Source organism: Hoplias malabaricus, chromosome 8 (genome assembly GCF_029633855.1).
Source record: "Hoplias malabaricus isolate fHopMal1 chromosome 8, fHopMal1.hap1, whole genome shotgun sequence".
In the NCBI taxonomy this organism is placed as follows: domain Eukaryota; kingdom Metazoa; phylum Chordata; class Actinopteri; order Characiformes; family Erythrinidae; genus Hoplias; species Hoplias malabaricus.
Window position 1 is genome coordinate 10,503,327 of NC_089807.1, and position 23,344 is coordinate 10,526,670.

The 23,344-nt window shown below is 43.5% G+C and overlaps 1 protein-coding gene across 2 annotated transcripts in view; it reads right to left on the bottom strand.

Annotated features, from left to right (window-relative positions):
* adka (adenosine kinase a) overlaps positions 1–23,344 on the bottom strand; it is a 160,264-nt gene that overhangs the window by 111,649 nt on the left and 25,271 nt on the right. For both annotated transcript variants that reach the window (XM_066678188.1, XM_066678187.1), the window contains exon 4: positions 14,189–14,267. In XM_066678188.1, coding sequence (XP_066534285.1) covers positions 14,189–14,267 — 79 coding nt within the window. The remainder of the gene's footprint in view (positions 1–14,188; positions 14,268–23,344) is intronic.

A 23,344-nucleotide genomic window follows, 5' to 3' on the forward strand; every position in this document is an offset into this window, starting at 1 on the left:
TGAGTTTACTCCTTGTGAAGTCAGACAGATGACTTGACCAGTTCAGCGGGGTTAACATTTTCATTCTTTATGGAAACAGCAGGACTTTTCACTGGTGCTTAAGACTGAATGTAATGTTATTATTGATTATATACAGAATTAAGTGAGTTTTCTAAAGGGACAAAGCTGTAACAATGTCTGTGTGGCACATAAATAAATCTAAGTTGGTGCTAAGGTTGTTGGTATAGCTTACAGAGCAGCACCGCTGGCCTCCACATAGCACACAGTGGGGCTGGGCGATATGACCAAAAAACTTATATCTCGATATGCCTAAAAATGGCGATATACGATACGATATTACGAAAAACAATAACAAAATATAATGTCAAAGTATTGGTGTTTATTTTTAACACAAAACAGAACACGCTGTATTATCTAACCGTAATGATCAAACTGCATGTCTAAGAAATACGACCTTTTAAATACTTAGTATCTGCTGAAACTGAGATTTGATGTTTAGATTTTCTTAGATAGTAGTTACACAGTGCACACTGCCTGCATCCAAGCTGCTGCTTAATTTCTTTTTTATAACAAATTAAACCAATGGTGTCTTCACAAACAGTTCATATACATAATTTAGTATTATTTTTAATCTTATATGCAATTATCTAATGTGATTTTTAAGTATAAAGAATGACGTTGATTCTAAAAGTCAGTCAGTTTTATCGCCATTACAGATTTGTTTTGATTACAGTGTTGAGGGAAAAAAACGGTGCTAAAATAAGATTTTTATTTATTTATTTATTTTAAAGCACTGGCCTGTTTCTCTCAACGTCGTCACAAAACCAACAAACCCCTGTAGGAGGGACTGTGACTCCATTGGCTGCAGCACTAAATGATGGACAGCCAAGTCTGACTGCTGATTGGCTAAATAAAAGTGACGACCAATGAGAAGCGCATTCTGTTTGGGAGCCGTGGAGTATCTGCCCCACCCACCGGCTGAGGGAGAACAGTGTGTCTCAAACAAGTTATGGTCTTAACAACGCTCTTTTTTTGGAATTAAATCTTCACCACTAGTTTAATTTTTGTCCTTTGTTGACTTACTTACAGTTATCAGAGAGGTAGACCTGAGTGTGCATGATAAATGGGCTGAGAAGTGCTTCAGAGGGACACAGGAACAACGGCAGGACAGTGTGGTGTATGTGTGAGCGAGTGAGAAAAACAGAGCTGAACAGGACATTTGTGCACTGTTTTAAATGTACTCAGGTGGAAACCTCTGTATCCTCTGTATACTTGATATAAGGCATATGGTCATTTTGAAAAATCGTTTTAAAAAATACCATTGAATCAAAACAAATGCCTATGCATTATCACAATATGCAAATTAGTGTTCTAGTGCTCCTATCACATGCTGAGCTTGTGTTTCCACACACATTCTAGCACGCCTCTTTAGTCTCACCGCGTGGGAGCTCTTTGCTGTGGCCCCTCCTTCTTCAGGGTATTTTACGCTTTGTTAGGGTTTACACAGATTGTTTTAAGGTGTTTACACTTTCACAAATGCACTGTGACATTTTACGTTTTAATGGAATTTACCAAGTTTTTTTAAAGTTAATTTCGATTAAATGAATGCTGGTAGAGTAAAATAAGCTTAAGTGTTATGTTTATTTGTGCTCTACGCAACAGTTCCTAGGTGAAGTAGCTAAGCTTTGCACTAGGTGCCATGTGGTGCTTTTTCTTTCAGCATGAGGTGGCCTTTACGCAACTGCAGTAGTCTGTTTCCTGCCCTGGATTAAAGAGATTACATCCTCTGATCAAAAGTTAAGATTCGGACTTAAGATTTATTTGATGTATTACTTTAATAGAAGAACCGATAATGTTCTGTGTTCAGAATCAATCTTTATTTACTATTTAATTTCTTAGATTAATCACCGATTTCCCAAAGATACATTTTATCTTACATTTATCAGTTTATTTGAGCAATTGTGACAGTTCCAGCTGGATGACAAGGTTTATTATTCCAAATGTACTCCCTGCAGTCTTCACAGTCTCATACAATGAGGCAATTCCTTTTGGCTCAGACAATTTCTCACTATACAGACAGAAATATAAATGGACACATTTGGCTTCATCCAATTAATGGAACTGTGGAACATTTACAGTCTATGCTCTGTGTTGTCACCATATGATAAACATTCTCAGCTGACTGTGTCAACAACAACATGAAGTGTCCACCTGGTCACACAGTATTGAGGCTGAGATTCTATTTGTGCGGCTATGCCGGGTAGCTAAATAGCAGGTTCTCTCCAGCATCCAAAGCCCCAGTGCGCTCCGGCAGGCTGCTGCACTGCAGGGAGCTGGTGCAGGCGTACGATGGGAAGGAGCAGGCTGTTAGTATCTTGTCTGTCACCTGCTGTGTGTCACCAGGCTCCTGTCATTTCCTCCCATTCATTTTTCACAGGCGCTCAACACTTAGATTCACACTCGCCTCCATATACTCCTCCCCCCCACCCCCCAAACCCCAATACTGTCTCTTTGGGAAGTCAGAAAGAAGACTAAAAGACCGGTACTGGCACTACTAGATACTGGGATCTGTTCATCATCCAAAATTTATATAACCCATTTTCCTGCTCCTGAGAATGGGCTGTCAGTAGGTGCTGAAATCTCATGAACTCCATTTAAAAAGCTCTTACTTTCAAATTTAATCACTGCGTGGCAGACATCGGCTCATCTGGGACGTGGACGACGTACAGGGACTGTAATATTTCAGAGATAACGCAGTGAGCGACTGACATATAAGAATCACATTTACAAAAAAATAAAATAAAATAAAAATTAAACAACCAAATCTGTTCAGGCCAAGAACGAACTCACGATGATTCATTCGCTTATGATCCAAGAGGGTCATATTTGGACATATTTGTTATGTTCCTAATTGTCACTTAGAATCCAAATATTTAGCTTCTCTCTTCTCTCCAGTTGCTCAGGAAAATGCTTTTTTTTTCCCAGAAGTGCAGACGCATGGCCAGAATACAAAGCGCTTTTGCCCTCAAATGAGCAAGAATGGAAGGGGCGAATGAGTCGGAGAGTGGGATTGCCCTAAAGGATGACTTCCCATGTAATTGCAGCTCTGTCTTCTGGTCACATCTGTCATCGATTTGGTCTGGGCTCTTCCACAGGCCTGGGTAAAAGAGCCTTCCAGAGACGTGTAAACACGACAGCAGAGTTAGCCGAGCTGGGCGGGAGGGTAAGAGAGCTAAAGAGGCCACAGAGCCTTTCATGTTGGCCAGGCAGACATCTTACACATGACTCAGGGGGCGTTGGAGTGCAACTGGGATTTCGAGGTCTGAAATGGCACTCGAAGCGACAGGTAGAACGTTGTCACACGACCACGGAAACAATGGACACAGAAAGGACATTCTTTCACAAACACAGGAACACTAATGGAAAGAGGGACAAAAACACTGTTGTCATTAGGATGCATGACATTCAACAAAGAATCAAGACGCTTCCCATTGTTACAGATAACTAAACAGGAGGGAAATGACTCATTTCCTGGAATCATGTCCTGAGCGAGGAAGGGGAAGAAAGAATCCAACACTGATAATAGGATTTGCTGCGAGAGAGGGACACTGAGGAAAGACTGCCTGTGCTATATCAGGAGCCCGTCCTGATGCCAAATGAACAGCTTTGTTAGTGCTCCAGTTATGAGAGCCACTAGGGGCCCTGGGTGCTTAGTGAGGTGACATGTCATGAATACTGAGAGGCTAGGTCCAATGCTCCACGTCCTGTAGACCAGAGCATTACAGCAGGACTAACAGGACCGAGCTGGACCCAAGGAAATTTAGGCCACGGTCCCGGCACCCAAACAAATGCTAGCGAAAGTGAATATCCGTGTATGCGTGTTTGTGTGTGAGAAAGGGCTTCGTTTCCCACCCTCGGGACTCGAGACGCACACATTTTGTGCCAATATGTCTCATTCAATCTAAATTCAAATCATTGGGAGGAAGATGACACAAATCAAGCTCCGCCGCCTCCCCAGAGCCACTAATGTTAATCAACAAGCATCTCAATGCATACTTATGAGTGACTATCCACTCGGCTCATCTCCCCCATCGGCTATGGGCGCTTCTCTGGGAGTAAATTAAGTGATATGGAAATCCATGCAGCCAACAGCTTGTGACTGTATCCAGCATGTTATCAGGGGTTTAGTCGTGACACCGCTTTTCTATATAGGAGCATGATGCAAGGCAGATTTTTCTTTTATCATTACTTGGCTGGATCAGAGTGCAGCCCCACATTGCACTCCCCGGCTCTGATCTTAAATGACGAAGTGCTTTAATTAAGACTTAGAGCTGCAGTCAATTTGATTCAGGGAGTAGCGAGAATTACGACCGTATTACCAGTAACTAAACCCACTGATTGACTCTGGAGTTGCTTATATTGAGGATAAACAAGACTCAGTTTGGGCTCCAATTAAAATAAAAGCTTATCTAATTTCCTAGATCAACCCATCATTAAAACAGTACAAGCTCCTTTTAAGCTCTGAGCAAGCCGCCTCTCACTCAACTGAACAAAAGATAAAACCGCTTATTAGCCAACTTTGCTCAGCAGACAGGAGCCTATCATTCCACAGCGTGTTCTCACATTAAAGCCACCATTTCAATACGTGCAGCGCAATAAACTATGAGCCGTTTCAAAGTCCTGCTGCATGATCTACAATGTGTTCAGAAGATAAATGATGACTTTAAATCTTCCAAACTCGGAGGTGTTGGCGATAAATCAGCGACTCCAGGTTTTTATTCCCCCTGTTGCTAAACAACCCTGAGCCACTGCTTATTCTACTGCTCCGAGCTGTTTAGAGAGAGCCCTGTCCGAAGGCATGGCGAAAAGGTCAAGCATACTGTACATGAGAACGCGCTTGTGTGCATGCATATGATAAGTGACATGTTTCTCGGTATGGGTTTGTTAGCAACAGAGAGAAAAAGGTCCCTTTCTGCCATATTCTTCACGGCTCATTGCCTCCTCCTCCTCCAGAATCAGCCCCTTCTTTAGCACGTTAGCAAGAGAACGAACAAAAGACAGAGTCTATTTATATCTCCCCCCACCAAGCCCTTCTTGGCGGTTGCCTGCAGTTAATCATTATTCATAATGCGGGGGAAGCGTCACCTTCGCTATGTCACGTAACACTAAGTGCTGGAAGGATCTAAGAGTTCTGTGTTCATCACCATTTGTCACATCTGAACGCCTGTGTCTATAAATACACATGCGCATGCGGGTGCGTGTCGGTGTGTGTGCGCTTGTGTGTGTGAGAGTGTGTGTGTCACTGACTTTGACCTTTCCACAGCAGCTTCGGGCTTGAATCATCTCAGTGGCCTTTGTAACAATACTATACCATATTGTGTAGCATAAATGTCACACACTGGAGCAGAAGGCCTAAATGGCACACTGTACTAACAGTAACCAGTGTCTAATTTCAAGGGCAGACCGAGTGCCATCCTCATCAATTAATCACAACCTTCAAAGCTACAGCGATGTCCTGCACAGACGCCTCATACCCCCACTTTGACACACACTGCATTGATACCAGGACAGACTCTCCCTGACATCCATATTTAAAGGACCTAAAGAATGACATCTGCTGGCCATTTTATATGGCATCAGTCTTTAAGCATCCAACAGCAGACCCCCCTCAGAAGGCATAAATGATATGACTATTTTGGCTGCTGGGGAGGAGCCAGAGCTTAATTATTGTTGATTTTATGCATTATCTTTACATAAAATGTCTCAACAATTATGCTGTTATGTAGGTATATAGCTATGGTTAATTGTAACAATCAATTATTATCTTAAACATAGAAGCACCTAAAAGAAAACCTCAAGATATTTCACCTTAATCGAATAATAATAATAATAAAAAAATATTACAAATATAAACAAATGGACTAAGAAAAGCATTAAAATACTAAACTCAGGCTCCTGGCCAAGCTGGAAACCCTGATGTGGCTGATAGCTGCTTGAACATCAATGAGCAGTACAGGAAAAGAAGGGAGGGAGGTCTTTTTAGCACGTCTTAAACATGAAAACAACTTTTTCTCTTTCATCACTGACTGTGAGGGACAGATACTGTTGCTTCAACTGGATGGATTCCAAGTGTTTGTTCGTATTCACACAGTAACGCTTTAGAAGAGTCACCAACTACATACTGGCTTTAGAGCAACAAACTACAGATGAGCGAGATACCTATAAAATTTACATTTGTAGCGATAAATCCATATCAGCTGTTTGTATTAAACAAACCATATAGCGATTAAGCCTTATCTCAGGCACAGTGCCTCTGGTGCTACTGTGCATCGCTTCAAATCAGAGCACGTGTACTTGAGCAAACGGAGAGGTCATTTCCGAGTTTGAATTTAACCTACTTCTCGTGCCTCTAACTGCTGTCGCAGTGACAGACCATTTCATTACCAACATACGGCATCCTTAAATAATCAGATGTATTGTTCAGAATGGATTTATAGATTACATAAAACACTCAGAGAGCAGTGGTGGGAAATGGTGCATCACTAGCCTTTCAGCTAAAGAGGTCAAGAGATAAAAGAGAAGGGCTTTCTGATAAAGGAGAGTGCTCAGAGAGAGAGAGAGAGAGCAGGGTCCCTGCTGCGAGGCCTCTGAACTGATCCCACTCCAGATTATAAATGGAGGAATCTCCACTGCGCTCACTCACACATGCATGACCGGCAGTGGTGAAATATTAGCTCTGATAATGGACACGTGTTCCGGTCACAGACGGCACAGACTGGCCCGTCCACCTAGACACAGCACAGAGGTAAAAGGTTACTCCCGTCTAACTACTGGAGTTAATGAGAGCCTGAGGCGAGGAGAAAGAGAGAGAGAAAAAGAGAGAGAGAGAGAGAGAGAGAGAGAGAGAGATAGAGAGAGAGAGAGAGAAACAGAGAGAGAGAGAGAGAGAGAGAGAGAGAGAGAGATAGAGAGAGACAGAGAGAGAGAGAGGGGGGAACATTAAGAGCCAGCAAGAACTGCAACAGAAAAAGTGATAGGCAGACAGACAAGAACCCTCAAAAAACAGGCATACAGATGTAACTGAAAAACGAGTTTAGGAGAAAGACAGCACACAGTAGAGAACAGGAGAAAGAAAAAGAGAAAGGAAGCTGCTAGAGAGAGTAACAGGAAAAGGTGTGATTTCACTTGGAAGTTTGTGCGAAAGCTCACACAAGCGCTCTGGGTGTAACCTGCCCTGGCCTCTCGCAGCCTGCACTCCTTCCTGTCGGAGACGGAAACGACCGCCGCTCCACTGCTCTTCTGGAATGTAAAGGTGTGGATGGAGGCACAGGCATGTCTGCAACCCCCTCCCCTTGCTTTTTCAAGGGGCTTAATCGTCTGTGACCCTTCCCCTCCTCGGGATGGAAATAAACAGTTCTTGGTAACCCAGCTGTCTGAAAACCAGCAGTGGCTTTTTAATGGTAACGTTCAATTAACCTTGTGTCCGAGGAGCGGAGGAACGTGCTTAAACAACAGGGCTGGACTTCAGCCTCACACAGCACAGCAAATCCTCCACACTACCTGCAGCAAAGCCACAGTCATTAATCAGCCAGCGCACTTCGGTGCAGCTACAAAAGCCTTTATTAAACCTACACTTGGAGGAAATCCAGCCACAGCCGGAACAACAGGGAGGAGTTTCTCACACACAGACAAACACTTGCCTAAATCTTCCAACGGTGTTGTCTGAAACACCATCAGACTGTAAGGTATCGAGACAATCTCTAACTTGGTGGTGTGCAGTAGTGGCGAATATAGGACACAGATGTTGTTGCCATTCACCACAGAGAGTTTAGGGTTCCCTGCCTTTTGTTTATAGGATCTCAAGAGCCAAATAGGCTTCAGAGGTTTGAGAATTTCCCCAGTTTTCCTCTCAAATTTCCTTTCTCGCCCCAGCTACATCTAATACATGTGTAACATTTGCCATTTCTCTCCCCTTTCACTGGCAACGGCTGTGCAGTGAGACAGGGGAAAAAAGATATAAACTATCTATCAAATGAGAGGTCGTTTGGACACTGGGCCTTATTCAAAAGAAAGCAAAAAGCGGAGCAGAGTCGAACATGAGGTCATGGAACGTTTTGCTCTTCAAGTTTGATGTCTGGTTACAGGCACCAACTTTTCCCCAATTTAAGTTTCCGTGCAAAAATATGAGCTGGGAAAGGCCTTTGTGTGCTGAAGACAGCTAAGTGATTTTCTGCGTAGAGGAGTTCCAACTACACAGCGCACATGTGTTTCTAATAAAGCAGTCCAGCTCCAGTCCAAGGCTGGGCCCCCTCACCGCTCCTGACAAGAATCTGCGAGGGAGACGTGGGCCAACGACGTCTAGAAAAAGGAGAGCAGAAGTGGATGAGAGCAGAAAGGCTGCAGAAACAAAGACATCCCTGTAGGCAGCCTGTTAAAACTAACTCCAAGATGCCTGTCGAGGTGCTGCAGACCTCGATCTTTGTGATGACCTCAGAAACCCCGCAGAAACGTGGCTTTATTAAAGCGAGCGACAGACTGAATTACGCTGGCTTGTACTATGTTGAAAGAGTCAGACGGGTTTCTCAACAACTTACTAGTCTAAACATACCCAGAATGTTTTAATTACACAAGCTTTATGCACTCATTCTTTGTGTGCAGAACAAGCTACTCTCAACCTGAAGCTTCACACAAACATCTAAAAAGAAATTGCAAAAAGCACAAAAAAGCCATTGCTGTGATCTGTGTTTATGAGTCTAAAGAGAGGGAGAACTGTGAAACCACCGATATGTTCAAACTCCATTATTTTATGACGCTACAAGGGCTCATATGGCGCCACAGCTGTTGCACCAACTTCCACCACTACAAGTTTCTAAACAATGCCCTGAGTAATGCTATATGACTACTACCCATGTTCCCTCGTTTGTATTTTGCTTACCCTGGAATACAATTCCTTGCATTGAAATTAAATTTCGTTTGCTCTGGATTCTCAGTCCTCCTCCTACAGCAGGAACACAGATTTCTATTTATGCTCTAAAGGATACATCACTGCACCACTGGAGGTGTCATGCAAATCTCAACCAAATTACAGCTTTTTGAGCAAATGGTTCTCTTTATCCTATAATGAGTATAAATCGCACACTTAATATGACAAATCTGTTGTAGTGTAAAATCTGGTCTCTGCTGGTCACATGACTTGTCACATAGCCTGTGAAGATACAGGAGGAGGAATATTCATTCACCAACATACATCACCAGCCTTTTCCTCAAGAGAAAAGAGAAAGGGAAGCCATTCCACATCAGAGATTCGATCTGCTGCCTGTTAAATCAGTCTAGAAAAATAAGCACTTTCTTCACCTGGTCACTGGTCAGCACTAGTACTGCAATTTAGTCCTAGCGTAGGCTTATTCTTCCTTAATGCGGATAATAGCAAGCTGCAAATTCTAAAACCAATATTGTGATGACTCCAGACAAACAAAACCAGAAGCAGACATGCCAACATGCCTCCTCAGAGCTTTAATGCTCATTAACAGTGGACCCCTTATACTTTAAACTTCTTTACAGTTTTATTATAAGTCCTATGTAACTTCATATGTTATATTATTTAAATTTCATAACTGTACATATACTTGTATAACATCCTGTGAAGTATGTTATACAAGTTTTATAGCGAACATATAGTATGCATACTCAGACTTGCATATGTACAACACATCAGCATATGCACTAATATCACACACCTATACTCGAGCTCTTTCACAAGGACCTTTTCTATTTCCTATATTTTATAAATATATTTTTGTTATTTTGTTATGATCTGTTTAATATACTACATGTCGTGTGCACTCACCAAGACAATTTCCTTGTATGTGCAACATTCATTCATTCATTATCTGTAACCACTTATCCAATTCAGGGTCGCGGTGGGTCCAGAGCCTACCTGGAATCATTGGGCACAAGGTGGGAATACACCCTGGAGGGGGCGCCAGTCCTTCACAGGGCAACACAGACACACACATTCACACCTATGGACACTTTTGAATCGCCAATCCACCTACCAACGTGTGTTTTTGGACTGTGGAAACCGGAGCACCCGAAGGAAACCCACGCGGACACGGGGAGAACACACCACACTCCTCACAGACAGTCACCTGGAGCAGGAATCGAACCCACAACCTCCAGGCCCCTGTATGTGCAACATAATTAGGTAAATACAGCAAATCTTATTGCGGTCTTGGTATAAATTCGTTTGTTTTTTAACTTAATTAACATTTATGTACATTTATGGTCAATAAGAACAGAACCTCACAACCATTCATAAAATAAATCCACAGAAAACGTAGGACACCTGTGAATATCACGAGAAACTGCAACTCTTCCAGTCTGCGATATCTGGGGTGGGGACATACATAATCATACGTGTACAATGACAGAACTACTGCCCATATGTCACTCAAAATGCATCAGCTCTACCCCACTCCATTTATATACTAGCTTCTTACTACAAAGCACTGGAGTTACCGACCTCACCTTATTAGTTCTGCACTATTCACCGTCAGTAAACAGTTTCTGATCATAGAACCACAGCTAACCAGGTATTATTTACATAGTGTTGCATTCTCAACACAGCATTCACACTCAGATGGGAGTGAGAATTATGCAAACATCATGATTGCTGCTAGGTTGCAAGTGCTCTGTCACTCAGAAACATCTGACCAAGTTTGGTTTTCAGGTCAGAAAATAGCACAGATAAGCTACAGGAGCAATGACTCAGGTAGTGCATGTCTAAAACAGGCCCGCGGTCTGCACCAGTGTATGTATATAAATGTATACAAACAGACACCTCTTTAAATAAATTATCCAAAAATGTAACCCTGGCCTAATCAATAATATCTTGCACCTTTAAATTATTTGATATCTTACTTTCTTACATCCAACTACTGCTGTTTCTTACATCTAGCCTCACCCCTCCCCTTTGCACCCCCAAACCTCTAACTATCTGAGGGGCCATACCAGGGGTCTGCTGTGGCACAGAGAGTGTAATAGAGCTTAGGGTTGGATCACAGACCAGAAGGTTGCTTGAGCAACATGTGTATGTTGTAGGGTGGAGTGTCCAGGCTTTGATGAGCTGGGCTCTGGAGCTAAATTCACTGCATTCTCTCAGCAGTGCTGCTTAAAGAGAATAGGAGATCGCTACTCCTAGCAGGTGAGAGCCTTCATCTGCACTGGCCCTCAGGGGCATGGAGGTGTACGTCAGAAGAGACCATACACCCCCCCTCCGCCTCCCTCTCCCTCTCCCTCACTGATTCAGACACATCAAAGAGCCATCGAGAGAGGCTTAAAGCTCAGCCATTAATAGAATTCAAATGACATCCATGGCTTTTCTAAGGCAAGTGCAGTGGGAAAGGAGTGTGGGTACAGGATGAAATGATTTAACAGTTGCTCTTTGGGGAAGGAGCTTCCTGTGCGCTCCTCTACAGGGTTCTTTACAAAGGATATGGAGCTAACAACAGTATCACGGTAGAGGATTAAAAAGACAGAGGAGAAAAAGAGCTTGATTTCACAGCCATAGATTTGTTGGGATGACACACTGATGTTACATGACACAGTGCTGGTATGGTGCCCGTGGTGGTGCTGGTTTGTAGTCATACGTTCATGCACATATTACTAATATTATGATTTAATAAGTATTAATTACTGTACACTCACATTTTAAGAGAAACTTCAACAGTACGTTTGGCATTTATTAAGACTTAAGACCCGTGTTTATATTTTCAAATAAATGATCTGATGTTTTCTCACTGCACTGTTCTGCTTCTTATTAAGAAGGTAATCTCAGACATATTCAGTGGTCGTGAGCTCCCCTTATTAATGCATGTGGCTTACTGGCTCATTTGACTGCAAAACAGATAAACAAGTGCAGTCTTATTTTTATCACATGCACGGTAACCCAGAAATATTCCCAACTTTACCCAGAAGAACTGTATGCGTGAACGCAAGTGTTCGTAACAGTAGTACCGGACATAACCCAGACTACACTAGTACAAACTCCGGGTAATGTCCGAGTGAGCCCATGTGTGAACACTGACGGTAATGTAATGGAGAATTCATGCCGTGCCTCCTGCACACACTACACAGGCAGAGCCCCATGCCTGAACCACGCGGAACATTTCCAGCTGTCTGACACAGAAAAGCTCCAGCTGTACACTTTGTGTGAAAGGGCAACTTCAGGAAATGTCTGGACCATTTCTCTGTGCTCAAATGTGGAAATGGCTTGTGTTGTACTAATATGAATCTTAAGTAGCTAACAAATGAAGAAAACGTAGCTACACTGCATGTCTATACGATCACACACTGGCCACCAACTGTACGACCTGTCATTTATAAAATAGATAAAAGCACAAATAAAATTCTCATCTACAGATTACTGCTACTACTTATGTTTTAGTTTTAAATCATAAAACAGTATTGATTTGTTTTTAAAGCAAAGACTGCTATTACTTCGTGAAAATACAGCTTCTGGACATGGAGCTGAGTTGAGAGGGGTGATGTGGAGAGTGATAATTCAGCCTGAGTGATGATGTACTGGTCTTGTGGAAGTCTTCTAGCCACCTATCTTGGCCAGGTAGCACGAGCGGAACGCTCTCCCTCCCACACCTGCCTGGCGGCGCCGGAGGGCAAGAGCAGGCTGCGATTGGAACACCTCATCTCCGCCCGGGCGCTTTGATGTGTGCTCAGAAGGCAGCGCGTGTCATTGCGTTTGAAAGCCCTCGTTTTTTTGCGCGACACAGACACACAGGTTGTGCTGCTGCTGGCGTTCCAGGTGCTGCCATGTGTTAATCTCAGAGGCCCGGGTTCCGCGTCACGCTGCCTCTCGCTTGCTTTGAAGAACCACTCTCGGCTGTCTGATTAAACCACCGCTTAACATCCCACACATCGGCACAGGGCCCTGCGCTTCACCAGCAGCTTCAAATGGGCCCCGTTTTAACCGTAGCGTTGTGCTAATCAGCCACAGTGACAGGTGAGGAACTGTGTCAGACAGGACAGGCATAATCACAAGGGCATTCGTTCAAAATCCACTTAAGCAAATGAATGCTGGAAAGCGTCCAGGGCAAGAGTGTCCTAAAATGAAGGATCTCCATCCTTCGAGGGTGTACCTGGGTCATAACAAATGTGTTTAACCTGAATAAGGACTGGAGAAATGAAGTAATGAAATCGCAGTTGCATTCTCTGGCGGGAGCCCAAATGATGACCCAACAGGCTTGCCTCATTTCATACTGTGTCAGTGTTTTCGGGATGAGTCGTATGTTGTGTGTGAATGGCTTCGCAGAGCAATTCATCACTGGGTTGGGATCCAAGTCGGCGTCCGGAATTCCACAGGGGGAGTTGAACTAATCGACGGAAGGATTTCCCCTCCTGTGTCTCTTCAAATGAAACACTGCTTGCTCCATTTTCAGAAGAGCTCCCAGCACAGTTCCTCGGCCACCTGGAATAACGTGGACGTCGAGGAGGCGCCGATCAGTGGTTTCTTGTAGCACAGAATGAAAGACAGCCAAGCCGAGCCCTGAGGGCACAGGCCTCCTCGTGCTCTTCTTCCTCTTTGTGCTAGGACAGCAATGATAGGCCACCGGGGACATGAAATCATTTCAGTCATTACCCTTAAAAAGCCTTCACACAGAGATGAGCTCAACTTAAAGCATGCTCTGCTTCGAGCTGAATGAGAGAGCGCGCACCGAGACTTATCTCGGCCTTCGCAGCTAAAGTGGCGGTTTCACTGCACCGCATTTCAAAAGGTGCCAGCTAGTTTATAGCTACTCCTACACCTAAAAATCAATTTGTCATGTCCTTGAATACTCTAATAGGTTCCATCAAAACATTTTCTGGGAGAATCTTCATTATATAGAGCTTCTATTCAAAGGAAAAAGGCTTGTCAGTCCTGACGACTCTATACCGGTAATCACTAACCACACATATTGCCTCAATAAGATAATCTTTATACAGCCTTTACAGTCTCTGCAGTGAGGCCAGCATGGCTGTGAGGTCTGGAACTTGTCTTTCAGCTTTATTTGAAGGACTGTGGTCTGCGTAGACCAAAGCTTTGGAAGGGTCGAGTGTAATAATGCAAGTAGACAGTGTGTTTTCGTTGGAATGATGCATGCAGGAGAGTTGTTTTACAGCATGGAAGACAAACCTGAGCCACTTTTACTGCATTCTGGGTTGCACCACCAGCATGGAACTCCACTTTGAACTTCTTGACTAACTCTTCGAACCTGTAACATGAAAAGGAAGAAAAAATATTGATTAAATAAAAGGGGGGAAAAAAAGAACCACAATCAAAATACACAGAGGTTAATTGTGAAAGATGGAGAAAACGATGAAGGTTTTGCTTTCGTGCAGGCCTTGTCCAGAACATCGCTGCAAAACCACAATATCAACCAATGGAGATACTCTGAGAACAGGAAACCTCAGACATTGTAAACAGGAAATAGAGGACTTGTAGCCTTGTGCCGGAGGGCAGCAAGTCGTCTAAAAATGTGCATGTGTACTGTACTAGTGTGCAGCGCATACAAAAGCTCAACCACAAATACAACAAATGAACAGTATGCTATCTGGGCATGTTATGCAAATCTAATCAACAGGACAATGTGACCTCATGGTCTTCACTCTAATGTACACACATGCGTTCCCCACTGATTAACAGAATAAACGCATATCCCCTGCAGCGTGTACCCCTTGTCTGTACCTCTGTCACATTTGGACAGGGAACCGGCTTATGGACGGGTCGCACAAAAACCCAAATATAAAATGCACAAAAAAAGGTCACATAAATCCTGCCCCTCAGAATGAAAGCTGGGAACACAATGTCCACCAGCAAAAGAACAGACAGCCAGGTGCCCACATGAAACGGAACTGACTGCACATAATGATTCATGAGAAGCTTATCGGGTTCCATTAGCACAGAGTGGCCTTTGGGCTGTGAATAGGCCACCCTTGGCCTCATAGCACTTCCTCCTGGAGCTGGGGCATTTCTCCCTCTGATCTGTCACTCCTCCAGCAACACTGTCAGGGAGGAAAAGGCCGTCAAGCAACACTTCATAGTCAGCCATAGTCAGGGGGAGGTGGGGTGGGGGTGCGGTGTTGAGGTGGGGTTTGCAGGAAGTGAGCAGCAGGGGGGCTGCTTTAGTGAGGAGAGATCGCACATAACTACACATTTAAGTACTTCCTTTAGCAACACGAACGCCGCACACTTGGCAACAAAAGGCTGGAGAAGCCCGGCATGTTGAGGCGCTTCAAGATGCTGCCCAACAACAAATGTGCTGGCTTCTCAGTGCAGCCTTTGAAGCTTCTGTAAACTGAGGAGTGACACCTTCTGGGCACACAATCACGTGGCGCTTCCTCGTGTGATTCTGTGTGACTGTGACTGAGAGCATGTTTCTGTGTGTGTGTGTGTGTGAGGCAAGCAAATGCCAAACACAGAAGATATTTTAATTAAAATAATAATAAAAAATATTGACTCTGCATTTTTTTAATTATATATAAAATAATGGTTAACTCTGTTACTCCCAAAGCACATTAATAGAGCGCTTGATATTAGGTCACATCTAATTTTGCACTGATACTGATACCTCGGGGGTAGAGAGAGATTTCAAAAATGAAATTCACCAAGTCCAAGAACCTAAAGTTTCAGAAATCATTAAACTGTGGCCATAAAAATGAAGTTATTTACTGTATAAATTGCATTAGCTTTTAAAATGTTAGGTAGTTATTTATGTTTTTGTTACTATTCAATAACAACTAAATACATAACAGGATGAGGGTTGTGGCCAGGGGCTCTAGCAGTAGTTAAGGTCTCCTCCCTGGGTGCCAGCCCTGATAGAAACACTCATATCTAATATAACTATCAGGAACTGAGAAACAGCTTAGGATCAGGAGGGTTTATTAGTGAAAGAGAAAATCAAAATATGTAATAGAAGATGTATATTAATTTTTGTATTTCACACACCAAGGCTTGTAGCTTCCGCTCAAGTAGTTAGATGTGACAGATACTTGAGAATCTAGGTATATTTTTCTGAAAAGTTGGTTTGATTAAAGCAGAGGAGGTCCTCTTCCTGCTGAAAGTTTGAGGGCAGTGAGGAGGCAGAGAGCGCCCCCTGCCTCAGGGCACAGGACTTGGGCTCATCAAAGCGTGGGAACAACACACATACTTCCTCAGCCCAAAGAAAAAAAACACTAACCAGTTTGACCACAGTGCATGGGACTGAACTGAGTTACAATCAAACCTCAGCCCCACACACACACACACACACACACAATGAAGAAAAGGCTCTTGCATTTGTACCGTGTGTTCAACTGCAGATAACGTCAGCAACGGCAATGGTCTGAAGCAGTTTAAGTTCTTGTGAAGATGAGACATGAGACCTGAGAGCAGCCCTTCCCAAACACACAAACCAAAAAAATACTCAAAACACCTCCACACACACTCTTACAATTACATGCAACAGCCTCTGCACACACCCCACTGATTTTAAAGGCAGAAAGCAGGAGTGTTTACCTACCAACTCAGGGGGGGAAAAAAGCAGTCCACTGCACAGCAGGAAGTAAAAACAACCAATGCTCAATATTGATGTGGGTTTTATTAACTGTACAGTAGCACGACTGGAGGCAGCTGATGTGGATACACAAGCAATTCAAACAAACAAACAGAGAGCCTGCAGGGAGTGGCAGAGACTGTTCATCAATGGCCACTGGCAAACACCCCTCCTTCCACGCTGCCATTCCTGGGCACTCTGCAAACAGCATCAAAGCCTTACTTCACTCCGATTGTGGAAAATGCGATCAATTACTAACGAAAGCCCAAGGCTGCCAAATATGAAACTGGGCAACAGTGCAGAGGGTGGAGGGGACCCAGCGGCAAGTTGGGTTTGGAACTAGGGAGGGAGGAGCCTGGAAGAACTGGTGTAGAGCCATCCAGACACGGATGCTGGATCAAACATTCACAGTACTGTGCACAAATTATTAGGCCAGTTGGGTGGGAGAAGAAGAAGAAAAAAAAAGCTATCGCCTGTGTTTATAAGCTCAGGCCAGGAATACAACAGAAACAAATGAGCCTTTATACAATCAATTCTTGTTTTCTCTCTGTTAGTGTGCTGTCATAGCCATTTCCAGTGCAAGTAGCAGACATCTGTAAAAAGACCATGGGCAAGGCTCTTGACACATATCAATAACATTAAACTGCACAATGCTCCGGACAGAAAAAGCACAGCCAAATGGCTCACTGTACATAAAGGAAACCCATGCAATGACTGGGGTTTGGGACAAACATCAATTAAGCCATTGCATTACTAACTGGGGCGGCACGGTGGCGCAGCAGGTAGTGTCGCAGTCACACAGCTCCAGGGACCTGGAGGCTGTGGGTTCGATTCCCACTCCGGGTGACTGTCTGTGAGCAGTTGGTGTGTTCTCCCAGTGTCCGTGTGGGTTTCCTCCGGGTGCTCCGGTTTCCTCCCACAGTCCAAAAACACACGTTGGTAGGTGGATTGGTGACTCAAAAGTGTCCGTAGGTGTGAGTGTGTGAGTGAGTGTGTGTGTTGCCCTGTGAAGGACTGGTGCCCCCTCCAGGGTGTATTCCTGCCTTGCGCCCAATGATTCCAGGTAGGCTCTGGACCCACCGCGACCCTGAATTGGGTTACAGATAATTAATTAATTACTAACTGCAACCTGAATATTATTTGTTTTTAACAGGTTACAATTTATTAAACACAGTAAATACTCAGTGTTACTTGGAGTACTATGTTTCATGGATCATAAGACTTCCTGGATTCATCCCAACACCGACAGAAATTCATCTGGAACATGTCAAGATGCTCACAGCATACAATAAAGGATTTAGCTGAGGGTTAGAGGGCTTGTTTGCATACAGCAACTGTCTGATACAAGCACTGGAAAGGTCAATGTTGTGATTATGATTAGTAAACTAGATTGTGCAGCTGTACTGAGATGCATCAAGAAACGCTGGGGAAGCAAGCCTCTATTCCGACAATTATTTTACAAAGGAGGAATTCAAAACCAGAAAGAAAGCCCTGTGTTTGGATTTGCTCCAAGGTTACCGTTAAGTCTTAACCGTTCCATTAAAAAGTCTAGAGCCATTGACTGAAGACTGATCTCCTCCAAACGTAACTCAACAACCTGCCACTTAACCCCAGCTCTAATGTCGGAAAAGAACCAACTGACACGACCTAATGGCAAAATGTAAATGTGATACAATGTCCACACTCCACATGCTGAGGTTACGAGAAGGTTGCACCGGGCAGCGAGGGTGTTCCTGAGCCAAGCGCTCGCATGCAGCACCTCGTAAATTCCAACAGCGAGAGAGCATATGCATACAGAGCAAGGCCAAGCACCAAATCGTTTAGCTCTGAAATGTGCAAAAGAAGCCAGTTAGAGCATGAAAGAGCACCAATTGTTCACTTATGAAGAAAGAGGGCACAGTGAGGAATGTCAGCCTGCTCCCTTTGAAATGCCTCACCACAAATGTTACAAGGGTTGAAAAGAATGCACTTAAATGTCAAATTGATAAAAGCAGAGGGAAGGTTTCTCGCATGTGCTTGCAGTTAGATATATTAAAGCAAGATGGGAATAGTGTGTCATTTCAGAATGGGAGAACAAACCGTTTTCTCAGATTATGATAAAGGCCCCCTGCTATTTATGATGATAATGACTTTTGTGTGCATACGTTGAGATGGAAGGAGCATCAAACTGGAGGGAAGAGAGAGAGAGAAAGAGAGAGAGAGACAGAACGAACAAGAACATATAATGGCACTAAACAAAACCAGGTCAGGTCTTCTGAATTCTTTCAGATGACGCTTTGAAGCTCAACAATCCCGAGTTAATTAGATCCAGAATATGCTGCTCCACTCCAATAACATTGTTTTTGTCAGTAGAACTGGATACCATTAAACAAGAACAACTAGATGGCTCACTCTGTTCCACCAGTGACATTGTGTGCAGAGAGGTCCTCTAACGAGAGAAGAATACAGGCAGCGCTCCAAACACCACCGGCAGCTTGTCACAGACCTCTTCCATGCCAGGGAGACCCCTCTGCACTCCACTGCCACAGCAATCACTCAGCAATCATTAGTCATCTATTAAATAACAGAGCAGTCAGGGAGGACAGCTTCAGACACACACAACCCCAGCCGGAATTCGAGGGAATAAAGATACTTTAAAACAGTCAAGCAGCAAGACAGTCTGCATTTAGTTTCACAACTCCTGAGTATGCGATGATTCATAGCTCTGCTCTTGACTGTTTTATGATGAACTGTGTGCACTCGAAAAAAAGTGGAGAGCTACAGCTACAATCAGCTTAAAAGACTAGCTGTATATTTTGGCAATTAGATCTTTCCCCTCCCCAAGTGTACTCAATGTCAGTCAGGGTAATAATTACCATTATTCTGCCTTTGTTTGCCGTTTGCTTGGGACCAGTCCTAGCTGCAGTACCGGGCAGCATTAATAAAAGTTCATATCAAAATATTTTTCAAACCTATCACATTATCCAAAGGTATATTAGGCAGCATTAGGAAATGAAGCATGAACCTGCCTTAATTAATGAAACCATGTTTCCTGGGCTCTGCTACTTTATGCTAAAAGCATCTCTTAAAGAATGCCATGTTTAGTAAACACTGCTAAAATAACTGTAGCAAAGAGCGACACACATTAACCTCAGCATTAAAACCACAGACTGGTGACTAAAATCTACCAAATTTCCTGGCTTCAATATAAGTCTTACTTTAGACCTTAGCACCTACCCAAGTCACAGATGAAGACCAACTTCAGAACTGCCTTAATTAGTAGAACAATGCCCACTGCCAGCAATGTTCAGGAAAGGTTGGAGGAACATCACAATTAGTTTAAGGTGTTGTCCGAATCAGATCTTAATCTGAAAAAGAGTTGGTGGGATGTGCTGGGCAAATAAGTCTAATCCATAGAGGCCCCACCAAGCAACATACAGGATCTTCTGATAACCTCATGGTGCCAGAAGTCTCAGGATAACTTCAGAGAACTTGCCTTGATGGGTCAGTGCTGGCAGAACAAGGAGGATCGATACAATATCAGACAGGTGGTGTTTGGCTGAAGGGCGTGTAGACCCGAAGTTATTAGCCATTAATGTATTTATTAGCTATTATTTACTTTGTTTAGATTATATTAATCTAAAAATACACATTAGCCCAGATGCTAACAACAGCTAAAAACACTAAACTATTAGTACACTTAAGGCTTTTTGATATCAGTAACGTAAAGGCTGATATTGCCGTATTACAATAAGAAAAAATGAAGCCTATTATTGAGTGACTACTAACATATAACAGTATAAAATGGATTAGCAATTCTTGGGTTATTGCAGTGCGTAGTACTGGGTGTTTAAGAGGTTAACAAACTGTACTGTGCAGTCTTAGTGTTAATACATGAACAACATGCTTTTAAACATTTAAAAAAAACGTCTTCCAAACAAGGGGATGTAAAACAGAAAAGAGGATGTGAATAAATAAAAGCACATTTTAAGGCTTTGACATGGGGGTTATTTAAAGCAGCAAGCGCCAAGGAGACACTTAAGAATGCCCAGACAAGAGGTGGGGGTTAAACACATCATTAAAAGCAAAACACTTAACCAAGAACAGTTTGTTCTGAGGGCATTCAGCCCACCTTTCTGAGCTTGAAGAGCCTGCTCTACTGTAGTGTGGTGTGATTTAAAATATATATATATTTAATTTAAAAATAAACCGTCCAAACCCCCACAAACAAACAAACAAACAAACAAACCCCCAAATGAAATAAGAAGATGCCTAGGAGAAATCCCGAATGACAGACAGAGAAATATCCCCATGTGTGAAATGTCAGGTAAACTGACAGCTGTCAAACACTGAGCTGGAGTCAGAAGTACATTCATCTCGTCCGGCGCTGCTCAGAAACCTGTCTGGAGCGAGGCCCGTGGGGGCTGAGGGCATGTCTTTATAGTTCTTGGTTTTCCTCTAAAGATTTATGTGGCATCTGTTACAGCTATTGACATACAACCATGACCTCAAAAAAGCCGCCTTGTTTTCCCATCCCAGCTGATGGCAAATGATTTGATTCACTGTCAAGAAAATAAAAGTCCCTGAAATATTGCAGCGGCAACGGAATCAACAGCGAGCCCGCCTATGTTTGTACGTACGTACTCACAATTACGAGTGCTGAGCCGGGGATTAAAAGCAGAAAATAGTTTTAACCCACCGCTGGGTGGTCAGGAGGACTGCGTGCTGTCAGACGGGTCTTGAGTTATGAAGTGAAATCGATGGGTTCATTTATTTGGAAACGCACATACCAGGTGGCAAGAGCACAGGACATTATTAATGTAGCTGTCATGTAAATTCCAAATAAACATGGGAACGGAGAGGAAATGTACAATTTACAAGCATCTCCTCAGTCCGACGCACAAAGCGGCCATTCATTCGCCAAGGCTGCCCTTTTAATAGAAACAAGGTGGTCAGCGGGGCTCACGTCATCGTTAGGCCTTCAATAAACAAGTGAATTTACACAGGTTCGTCACAAACCTGTCATAGGATGTAGACTTAATGTAGGAAATGTATGTTTAAGGCACTAAAAAATAAATAAAATAAATCTAGGCATCTACTTCACGTTATGCAGAAATATTGTGGTGGCAGATATTTCGTGTCATAAAACGACACAGTAAAAGTATGCAGAAACAGCACAGTCCTACAAACTGCCAAACACCAAGTATAGCAGGGAGAGAACAAAAGTGCAAGCCATAAATCAGAGGTAAGGAGCCGGCGGAGGTGGCAGGCTAAGCCCTGGCCTGTGGGAGAGAAGGAGCAGTGCTGCTGTTGTTGCTGTAGATGCTGCTGCTGCCGGCGCCTGGGCAGAGGCCTTCACTCCGCACATGAGTCATTAACAGGCAGGCAGAACCGAGTGTCCCAGCTTTAAATGCCAGTCTCTAAAAATAAACCTGCAAACTGCAGGCCGACTAATGTCTCTCCATCAGTATTCCCTTTTCCTGGCACAAGTGCCAGCCTTCACACCAACCTGCACAAAAGCACTTTCCACAGCAAGGATGCCTCTTCTCTGTGATAACTGCAGGACTGCTGGAACTTTCCACCTCTCTCAGACACGCAAACACACACACACACACACACACACACACACACACACACACACACACACAATTTCCTTCCCCACTCCTTTATTCTCTCTGTCTCCGGGCTCATCTCCACCTCCTGTCTGAGGCTTTCAGATTGGGCTAAATGGTTTCATCACCATTTGAGGCTGCACAGGAACACTTAAAACTACCCTTAAAAAAATTAAAGCCTTTCTTCACAAGAAATTAGGAGATGAAAAAGCCTTTGCACATTATCTTCAAAAAGGTGCAGAACACATCTACACCTCATCGTGATCAATATGTGATCGCTCTGAACGTTCTGTGATCTTTGTCTTGGATTCATACTAAATTAACCACTTTGCTCTTTGTGGGTTTTAATGTGTCAGACGCAGTAACCTGAGCTCAGCACCGTGTAGCAGTACAAAGTGTGCTTGCGTTTATTATCAGGAATGCACAGTGACACGGAAATCACATCTACATGGCCCCATTAGACAAACATTTAAGATCAGTCACTGATTGCCACCAATCTGTGAATCGACTGTTCCTCAGAAATAAATAAATAAATAAAATTGTCTGGATTATCTGCATTTATTTATCATTTTATACATATGTATTACCAAATAAACATTTATAGTCATGGTTTACTAGTTAGAGAAGCAGGTCTGGGACTGGAAGGTAGGTAGTGAAGCAACAGTGCTGTCTCCTCCCTCAACATCCACGGCTGAAGTGTCCTTACCCCCTACTGCTCCGGAGGTGCTTGGGATTGCTGCCTGCTGCTCTGTGTGTGTGTATGCCCCTAGAGTGTGTGTGTACATATGTTTGTAAACAAATAAATGAAAAATGGCATTGTTTGTTGTACTATGACAACAAAAAGCATGTTTGTCACGTTTAAATGAAAAACAAGGGAAATAGTGTCGTCTCCTTTTCTCGTCCTGTGAGCAGTTGGTTTTCAGAGAGAAAAGCAGAGTTGGACACAGCTCTCCTGCCGCAGGGGAAAGCAAACATGAAGAATGGAAAACAACAAGGAGGATAAAGTAGAGGTGAGAGAAGAGCTTCCATTGGCAGGCAGTGATAAGCCACTCTCTCGCTTTCCCTCTCTCTCTCTCTCTCTCTCTCTCCGTCAGGTTACACAAGGCATGGAACAGTCAGATTAATCCCGGCCTAGGGAGGAATGCTGTGGTCATAGCGGGCTGTGGG